Below are 9,924 nucleotides of genomic sequence, written 5' to 3' on the forward strand. Positions count from 1 at the left end.
CTGGAGGGGGGCTTCTCTCAACTGCATTACTGAGCACTAGAATAGAAGCAGCTGTCAACAGATAATCCACTTAGTGTTCCTCACACTCGTCATTAGGAGTCATTCTCTGTCTCACACACACCCCTTCTTTATTTTTGTGACTGCCACACGTGCAGGCGTTCATTGATCTGAGGGTAAACAATATTTGTTGGAAGAATTCCCTCTGAAGTTTCTACAAGCACCGCCCTAATTTAATCATAGACCAATTTTGTGATTGGTCCAGAGGTGTTGATTGGCAGCTCCGGGCCGTTTTCTTACGGGACAGAGGAGCGGATAGACCCGCCCAGGCGTGTCGGTGACGTCACGAAAGGACAAATCGATTTACCGCGAGGTCATTCGGCCTCTGTGAGCAGCCGGTCGTATCCTAGCGGAGGCGCCATCTTAAGATACTGAAAGAGTGAGTTCAGTTATTCATTTGAAATCATTGTTACATATGAAATTACATATCGCCGCTCTATTATGCGGGACATATTTCTACCGGTGACTTATGGATAATGTTGTTGACGCGACTTCTACCTTTTCAGCTAATAGGAGACCTTCCACCTTGGAGCGGTCAAGTTAGCTTAGCATTTTAGCAGCATGCTACATGAATGTGTAGACAGACAGGCTGTGATTCTGCTACAGTTGGCCCACAGCTGTACAGTAGCATGTGTGAACGTTACGTGATTATTGGCGCAGCGAGCTTAGTGTTAGCTATGTGTTCATTCATTAATGATAAGATAAGCATTTCCTGTTCACGGTCATTCAGACATCAAACTAAGCTAACCAGCACGTGACATGGCATCCCTCAGTTCAGGTGTGTGTGTGTGTGTGTGTGTGTGTGTGTACACGTGTACGTGTGTGCGTGCGTGTGAGTGACGTTGCGTTACCAGTGACCGCCGCCAGTTAGCTCGAGCTAACACAACGCTAACTTGTTGCTCATTGCACCGCAGCTCCGCCAGCAGTCAGGACACCACCATGTACCCGACCGTTTTGACGCAGCTGGCCCGGGCCAACCCGTTCAGCGCTCCCTTGTTCACCCTCCAGAAAGTGGAAGAACCCCAACAGAGCCTCCATGGACAGAGGACCCGCAGACTGGCAGCAGCAGCCACCGCAGACGGTAACCCCTGCACAGACGAAACCGCAGGCTGGCTGAAGGACTAGCGTTAGCTGCATTAGCTTAGCCGGCCAGATAAGCTCAGTTGTGTATATAGGTGTATATATAGTTGTGTAATAGGTACATTTATTATTAAATACAATTGCCGGAGGTGGTTTGTATGTTATAGTTAATGGATTAACTATAGCATGAATGCTTACGATTAAGCAGGGGAGTGATTGTTGAGGCAGTTAGCTGCTAGGCCTTTGCTGCATGCAGGCAGCCTGTGGAGGACAAGGAAGGACAAAGTGCTAACTTGCCTTTGCACTGCAGTAAAGTGTGTTTGGCATGTCGCACTTTATTTCAGATAGTGGATTTAAGATGAAGGAAAGTGTTTTAGTGGAGAATCAGTAATTACGTTAACGTTGCATAATGGCAAACTAGTGAATGTGATCCGTGACTGTGGGCTGCTCAGGGGATGTCAGGAACAAATTGTCCTAGTCTTAAACATTCATGACGGGTTGTAAAACCAGTATCCAAAATGACTTTGGTGTCATTTAGCAGTAATGCTGCTACCCGTCTAGTGTCAGATGTTCATTTCTGCCCTTGAGCCTTTAATGCTCAGCAGGTTTCAGCTACAAGTCTTCCTCACCTCCATGTATGAAGGCTGTCAGATCTACTGTTTGTTTGAGAGACGTTAACATTTTTGGGATGCTTCAGAATGCAGTGACGGAGTGTTTTTAAAAGTGCTTCGGTCAAAATTTTGAAGGAAAGAAGTCCCTATAGTTATTATATAATGCCAATGCCCTCTGGCTTTAGCTTAACTAGCTAGCTAGCTAGCTAGCTAGCTCTTGAGAGTAGTGAGATATTTGAATTGTTACTTGACAGTGGATCAAATTTGGTCAGACTGCTGGGGTATTATAGGACTTACAGCTTTGTTTTCAGACTAAACAGTTGCGGGTAGAAGAGTTAGACCACTATCTGTTGCATAGGGCAGGACTGGTCAAATAGTTTGTCTGCCTAGTATAACTTTTGGCTTGCCAGATAACTAGCTGAATTGAAGGCACAGAGGATTCTGATGTTTCTTTATCCAGTTGAACTGTTCAAACTGTTAGGCAGGTAGACTCAAAGAAAATGTCCTCCTTTCTAAGCCTAGAGATGCCCTGTTCTTAAAGTTTCACCTGTGTTTCTTCAGAGGGAGACAGTTGTGAGTTTGGATCTCAGAAGTATCTCATCCTGTGCGGATTTGGTGGGATTCTGAGCTGTGGCACCACGCACACAGCTGTCGTTCCCCTCGATCTGGTCAAATGCAGAATGCAGGTCTGTCTCTGTGGCTCGGTGCCTTGTTTTTAACGTCACGCCTCATCCACCCATAACCGCTGTTTTTTGTTTTTGGAAATGCACCAATTTGCATGGGAAAAATGGCGTCAGCCCAGTTGTGGTGAAGTTGTTTCTTGTCATTGTGTATCGATTCCCATGATTCTAATGTGTTGGAGTGATCATAACATGGCTGCATGATTCTGCACCAGTGTTCCTATGTGTTTAATGATACCACCTGCCTTGCCACCCCCCCACCCCGACTCAGTCCACCGTAGAGGACATGTGTAGGTGAAGGTCAGGGTGCCAAAATGTCCTGAACGTTGACCGTGCTACACCATCAGGTGTTTCTGTCAGGACTGTCTGAATGGGTAGATGACATGTGAGATATGCAACACACTAATGCAGACAATATCAGACAGCCATTGATTATTAATTAACACAGAGATTGATTAACCTTGTGCTGTCAGGTAAGAATGCCTAGTAAAAAAAAAAGCAAAGGTACATTTGATAAGACATTATGGTGATAATTATGTGGAGTGTAGTGTGCAATTTGAGTAAATATGCCTTTGTTAATCTTTTACGTCAACCATAAGTTATTCCTTTTAATCATTTTAATCAATTTGTTGAACCACACTGATGTTTTGCATTTTTTGAGCTGTTTAATCCCTTAGACTTGTTCACATCGTCACACTGATTTTTAGAGTGATTATACCCTCTATACTATAGAGACTATGCAGGTTAACTTATTCACACTATAGAGTCTATAGTGTGAATAAGTTAACTGCATAGTTCACTGAGATCAACTGAAACAGTAGCTGTAGGTAAGGTAGAAATGGGCCTGGCAATTGACAAAGACCGGACCAAGTAACACTGGATTTTATTTAAGGTCAAACGTGACAAGGTGTCTCATTTTCACAATAAGGCGTAAGAAATGATTTCTGACCATTAAAAGGGCTTTTAATTTGAAATGGATACAGGAAGTGTTGATTGTATTAACAGGGTCAAACAGAAGCAGATCAAAACAAGGAAATGATGGTACATGTTTCAACTTTCAGCAAATGGTGACACTAGTTGATTAATTTTTAGTGACTGGCCTAGTTTCTGCAAAACACCATGTGTCTTTGAAAGTTCTATACTGAAATCACATGTGTACAATGATTTTATCAAACATAGGTGTGGTTGTCTAATAAATGGTGCAATGTTAGTGCAGAGCCATGATAATGAAAGAGTCCTGGCACTGAGTTCAAACAGTTCAGAATGGATACGGGGAAGTGTCCTTAAAGAATTCCTCAGTGCCGCAGCTCTTCATTAATGTGGCTCCTGCTTTTGGTGATGATTTTTGTCATGTGTTGCATGTGACCTTGCATGTTGCCATGCATGTCCCCCTTCACTCTCCACAAGAGTTGTCAAGCTGCGATTTTGGCTCCTCAAATACAAAAAAAAAAAAATTAAGAAAAAAAAAAAAAAAAAAATAAAAAAAAAAAAAAAAAAAAAAAAAAAAAAAAAAAAAAAAAAAAAAAAAAAAAAAAAAAAAAAAAAAAAAAAAAAAAAAAAAAAAAAAAAAAAAAAAAAAAAAAAAAAAAAAAAAAAAAAAAAACAAAAAAAAAAAAAAAAAAAAAAAAAAAAAAAAAAAAAAAAAAAAAAAAAAAAAAAAAAAAAAAAAAAAAACAAAAAACAAAAAAAAAAAAAAAAAAAAAAAAAAAAAAAAAAAAAAAAAAAAACAAAAAAAAAAAAAAAAAAAAAAAAAAAAAAAAAACAAAATAAATATGCCTGTGTGGCTTTTGGTATACTGAGCTGCGTCCCTCACACACACAGCAGTGGTGCCCCTCGACCTTGTCAAGTGCCGTATGCAGGTTTGTATCTGAAAGCCTGAACCTCACAGTGCACGAGCTAAAGCGCTCCACCAACCGCTCAGCTCCATCTATGATTGATTTTATGTTCAATTGGAAAGGTTTGAGTTTTTTATGAAACCTGTGCACCATGCTTTTATACTTAAAAATAGAAATGCACACACAATCACCTGCAGAAAATAATTCAGATGTTTGCTCTCATATAGTTTAACAGTCTAAACTGCAAGTCTAGAATAAGGTTCTTCTCGAGTATATACTGTTATGTGATAATGTAAAACCCTAAATCGCCATAAACATTGAACACATTAATATAACAATTTAACATGTCCTTTTTAAGCTCAATACAATTATTAGTCCGTATAAGCTACCAAACATTCTGCCTGGAACTCCGTCCCAGGCTGCCAAGTGATTTGTTGGCAGGCTTCTCACACTGCTTCCCCCCCCCCCCCCCCCCCCCAGGTGAACCCAGATAAATACAAGAGCATCGGCAATGGCTTTTCAGTGACTGTGAGGGAAGATGGCGTCAGAGGCCTGGCAAAGGGCTGGGCTCCCACCTTTATTGGCTACTCCATGCAAGGACTGTGCAAGTTTGGCTTCTATGAAGTGTTCAAGATCTTCTACAGTGACCTGCTGGGAGAGGTGAGGACACACGCAGCTCCGCTCTGACAAAGAGGAATATGTTTTTTCTTGTCTGCTAGATTTAGTATCATGTTTTTTGGTGATGAGTCATGCTCAGTAAAGGAATGGATTAAATGTTCTCAACATAGGGCTGAAAGCATTTGTTTTGGTTTAGTTTTTGTTGTGTGCAGCAGTGGGTACATCTAGTGTTGCTTGTATGTTTACACATTATAAAGCGTGAGGTCAAAATGTCCTGGAAACTATCTGTTGTCCTGGACATTTTTTTCATTGTATTTTAGTCCCTCAGCCTGCCTCCGTAAACCTAGTTCAGAGGAAAACTAGTCAAATCAGCTGTGAGGAGAACAGTGCAAAGCGAGCTGACGTGTAATGTCCCATAGACACTGACCATTGGCTGGTAATGAACTTGCATTTTAAAAAAAAAAAAAAAAGAAGAATAAAAATGTCATTATTTTTTTCCCACTTTTTATTGTGAAGAAAACCCCTGGAATATGATTTCTTAGAGTGGGAACCCTAAATATTGGTACCAGCAGTAATTACTTTTGGCTATTCTATTTGTGTGGTTAAAGTAGCATTCATTTCTTATCATTGCTGCTTACCACCATAAACAAATCTCTGAACACTCTTAAATAAGGGCTCTAGACTTCAACCATTTTTCTAGAGACAGATCGATGGTGAAATGTGTATAAATAGTTCCAAAGTAACTAACGGTGTGACTTTATCGGTGTGTACGTTTTACGTGCTCTAGATTGCCTGTGTAGTTTTGGTTGCTTGACAGGCAGTTACACGATGAAGATGGTTATTCTGACCTACAGTTGACCAGTCACATTGTTATTGTTATTGTTGTTGTTGATGATGATGATGATGATGATGTGTGTTGCCAGGTGCAGTGTCAATGTCTCTAAAATGGTGCTAATTCAGGGCTGTCAGTGTTTCTATGATGTGGATTGTCCCTGGCTGCTGGTGCTGAGTGGCGTATGTCTCAGACCTCATCTTTCTGACTGTTTGTTGTGTTTGAACCAACAGGAGAACACCTACATGTGGAGGACATCGTTGTACCTGGCTGCCTCAGCCAGCGCAGAGTTCTTTGCTGACATGGCTTTGGCTCCCATGGAGGCTGTCAAGGTTCGTATCCAGACCCAGCCAGGCTACGCCAACACCCTCAGACAGTGTGTCCCCAAGATGTACGCAGAGGAGGGGCTCTGGGCGTAAGTGTCTTACAATTCCTCAGCATTCTTTATCAGTCAGTAAGTGATTTTAAAATAGTTATCCACACATAGGAATGGTTGATAAACAGGAAATGGATTTCTCATAACACGCTCCTTAGATCCACCTCTGGAGGGCGCTGTGCTCTGAGCACAGCTCCTCAGCAGCTTTCTGGCTGTACAGTTGGAGGTGCTTGAGTCATTGGCGTGTGAGAGCAGTCTACCTGTCCCCCAGCCCACCGTAACACTGGCAACCCTGTCCTCTACAGACAGGGAGCTCCCAGTGCTGCAAGGCTGGGGGACGGACACATTCCACATAGTTACTGCACAGAGCTGCAAAGCATCAAAGTCTGTGTTGAACAATGAAAGAGTGGGCTTTTCTAAAAACGTGGTATTTCCCCAACATCGGTGACTGTCTCAGCTCATGCTATTTTTAAAGCAAACTAGACTGAATAATACACATAAACAATATGATATTTAGTTTGTAGATTTATTTTAATGCATGTCAGGTATGAAAGCACACAGAACTACTGTTCATGTTTACCTATAATCTGTATATTTAGTCTCTCACCTATATGGAAATCAATTGTCTGCCTTGTAAGCCTGTTTGGCATCTATTGTTGCAAGACACTACATTCAGAATCTGAAATGAAGGGTAGATTTTGTACTTGACTGTTGATAAATTCATAATGTAAGTATATTTACAAATCCTGCAGTGAAGTCTAGTTGTAGTTGGAGCCACGACAGCTGTACCAGGAGCTAACTAGCTTATCCAAAAAGTCATGTGGTGCTAAATGTGGGCCAGTGAGAACAGCAATCAGGCCCACAACACTCAACAGGAGAGCCAGGAAGGCACTGTTCTGGGTGAGATACCAAGTTTTTAGGGAGCTCCCGTCTCCTACGTCTGTACAAGAATGTGGTTGTATCGATGTGTAGATATGTTCAACACTTGAACACCTCTCCTGTTCTCCCCAGTTTCTATAAGGGTGTGGTGCCCCTGTGGATGAGGCAGATCCCATACACCATGATGAAGTTTGCCTGCTTCGAGCGCACTGTGGAGTTGCTCTACAAGTATGTTGTCCCCAAGCCCCGCAGTGAGTGCAGCAAGTCTGAGCAGCTGGTGGTCACCTTTGTGGCCGGTTACATTGGTGAGTAAGGCAGCGCCTCAACAGTTCCCCACTTAGGTGTAGGACGGCAGATTTCAGTTCCCTGATGTTTGTTTGCTCTGTTCTGTTTGCAGCTGGTGTGTTCTGTGCCATCGTGTCCCACCCTGCTGACTCTGTGGTGTCTGTGCTGAACAAGGAGAAGGGCAGCACCGCTGTCCAGGTTCTCAAGAAGCTGGGCCCCAAAGGTCTGTATGAACACTAGTCCACAGTAACGTTAACAGTAGCATTGTGCAATATGAGGCTTTGATCAACACGCTCCTTAGATCCACCTCTGGAGGGCGCTGTGCTCTGAGCACAGCTCCTCAGCAGCTTTCTGGCTGTACAGTTGGAGGTGCTTGAGTCATTGGCGTGTGAGAGCAGTCTACCTGTCCCCCAGCCCACCGTAACACTGGCAACCCTGTCCTCTACAGACAGGGAGCTCCCAGTGCTGCAAGGCTGGGGGACGGACATGCAGCAGATCAGCTCCCTGATACAGATCTGAAAAAGCCATAAAATGTCGTACAAATTCATCTCATGAATGCATTTAACATTTCTTGTACAAGGTTGCATATTTCAGTCTCACCTTCAAATGGTTTGGGGGAATAATGTGTAGTCGTCATGCTGTAAGAACTACAAAACCCAACCAACATGGAACCAATACAGATTTACCAGTATGAGTGTAAAATGGGTTTTAAACGCATGTATAACTGTCTTGAATATAACCTGTTGAAACCTGCAGAACCCCTGGAGAGCTCATTGTGATGTGTGTGTGTCCTGTTCAGGTGTGTGGAAGGGTCTGGTTGCCCGTATCATCATGATTGGTACTCTGACCGCCCTGCAGTGGTTCATCTACGACTCTGTCAAGGTGTACTTCCGCCTGCCCCGCCCCCCTCCCCCTGAGATGCCAGAGTCCCTGAAGAAGAAGCTCGGCCTCACAGAGTAAAGCCCCCCCAAACGCCCTCCACTGAGCCTCAGCTTCCATTGGACACCTTTGAACCCCAAACTTCTACAGCGCACACAGCAGTTTTCTATATTTATGTCCTGGGCTCCTGGCGCTCTGCACTGAGCACAGGGCTGCCACTACTCATGTATATTTAAAGAGGGAAAAGGAGCAAGGAGAGAGGATGGAACTGTCACTCTTGGCTTACCAAGAGTCAGACAAAATATTCTGTAGAAACACCGGTCTGGTTTTATCATTTCCTGTCATTAGAAAATTGTTCAAATTCTAATAAAAGAATTAAGTCCCTGGAAAACACTGGCTGTGAGCTTCTTTTCTTTTGATCCTGTATGGATTCAGCATTATATGACACTTATCAGTTCAATAGAGGATCCAGATAATGCAACAATGTTCTGTACAGAACCTGATGATATCAGCATTCAGCCCAGAAGTATGTATGTGTAAGCACCAGTACAGCAGTGGAAGGGGGCTGGTCCCTGTACTGCTGGATAGATTAGATCAGGATTGTCAAACTCAGTGTAGTTCATGGGCCACATACAGTCCAATTTGACCGACACATACAGGCCTGATCAGTAAAAGCACTGTGTAATAACGCCTCCAAATCGTGTCTTTTGTTGTAAAGTACATCTTACAAATGTTCACACTTAATGAACCATAACCTACAAAACAGATGAACAGACTAAAACATGTCAAAAGATTCCAATTTCAGCAGTTTTTCTACATTCAGTCATTGTACTTTGGACTGGACATTAAGAGTATTTCACTTCCAATAATTGGAATTAACTTATCTGCAAGACCTGAGTTGTGTGTGTGTGTTGATACAAAAATGAAATTAACTTAAAGAAAAACACTGGACAACACAAACAATCTCAAACAAAGTCGGACGTTAATCTAAATGGGCAGAATATTAAAGACTTTACATCATTAGATGGTTTTGGCTAACTTTGTTACAGGTTTTCAAATATGTGTTCTAAGGAATACAGGATGGTATCGTCATGGTAATGTCATTTTATCAATGTAAAATTGAGCTGAAATAATGAGCAAATGAATGATAATATTGTTCATTGCTGGACCATTTAGAATTGGTTAATAGTAACAGCAAATCATGTTCTTTAAGTAAAATTTCTTTTCTAAAGTAAGTTTTGAGGTCCAGTTGAAAATGAGCCCAGAGTACTGCCACATGTTCAGTCATCTGATGTTTGAACCACATCATCACAGGAAGAGCATTTATCAGCCCCATCAGGAATATGTCTGCACATCGTGGAGTTTGTCATATCTATATATGGTTTTAAATCAGAATTATTTGATTTTGTTAAGCAGCACATATTTGTAGGGGAGAGGAAATATGTGCCACAGTGTTGACAACTCTCCGGGTTGTTCTTCATGTTAGTAAGATGTCAGACACACTTTGTATTCATGACTTACACTTGAGGCCGATCACTTGAAAGGACATTTTTTATTGAATACTTGCATTTTTCTAGATATTGAGAGTTGTTAAGTTGTTTTGTTGTTAATCTGGCAACCTGCAGAGGCACACACAGCACCCAGCTGTCATGGAGACGGCTAATCGGAAGGGTGTTGGTTCGATCCCCCGCTCCTCCTCCACGTAGTCGAAGTATCCTTGAGATACTGAACCCCAAATTGCTCCCGATGCTGTGCACTGGTGTGTGAATGTGAATGAATGAGTTAGTTTCTG

At 42.1% G+C, this 9,924-nt stretch overlaps 1 protein-coding gene and 2 non-coding genes across 3 annotated transcripts; all 3 read left to right on the plus strand.

The window, feature by feature from the left end:
- The first annotated feature begins 308 nt into the window (after window positions 1-308).
- On the plus strand, window positions 309-8,523 carry slc25a3a (solute carrier family 25 member 3a). The gene is made up of 8 exons (XM_035675087.1): window positions 309-436; window positions 972-1,138; window positions 2,310-2,434; window positions 4,744-4,923; window positions 5,947-6,128; window positions 7,101-7,273; window positions 7,366-7,476; window positions 8,053-8,523. Exons 2-8 carry the CDS (start codon window positions 997-999, stop codon window positions 8,211-8,213), a joined length of 1,074 nt encoding a protein of 357 aa, XP_035530980.1. The 5' UTR covers window positions 309-436; window positions 972-996; the 3' UTR covers window positions 8,214-8,523.
- LOC118342835 lies at window positions 6,234-6,435 on the plus strand. The gene has a single exon (XR_004797508.1). It is a non-coding gene; the product is annotated as a small nucleolar RNA SNORA53 (small nucleolar RNA).
- On the plus strand, window positions 7,541-7,742 carry LOC118342843. The gene has a single exon (XR_004797509.1). It is a non-coding gene; the product is annotated as a small nucleolar RNA SNORA53 (small nucleolar RNA).
- Window positions 8,524-9,924: the final 1,401 nt, after the last annotated feature.

The sequence above is a fragment of the Morone saxatilis genome, unplaced genomic scaffold (assembly GCF_004916995.1).
Source record: "Morone saxatilis isolate NCDOM2014 unplaced genomic scaffold, NCSU_SB_2.0 Contig10, whole genome shotgun sequence".
In the NCBI taxonomy this organism is placed as follows: domain Eukaryota; kingdom Metazoa; phylum Chordata; class Actinopteri; family Moronidae; genus Morone; species Morone saxatilis.

Excerpts from the sequence above, each read along its gene's own strand:
- slc25a3a (XM_035675087.1), top strand. The coding sequence starts at position 997 with ATGTACCCGACCGTTTTGACGCAGCTGGCCCGGGCCAACCCGTTCAGC. Across the intron at positions 1,139-2,309 it reads AGCAGCAGCCACCGCAGACG|AGGGAGACAGTTGTGAGTTT; the intron begins GTAACCCCTGCA and ends GTGTTTCTTCAG. Across the intron at positions 6,129-7,100 it reads GCAGAGGAGGGGCTCTGGGC|TTTCTATAAGGGTGTGGTGC; the intron begins GTAAGTGTCTTA and ends TGTTCTCCCCAG.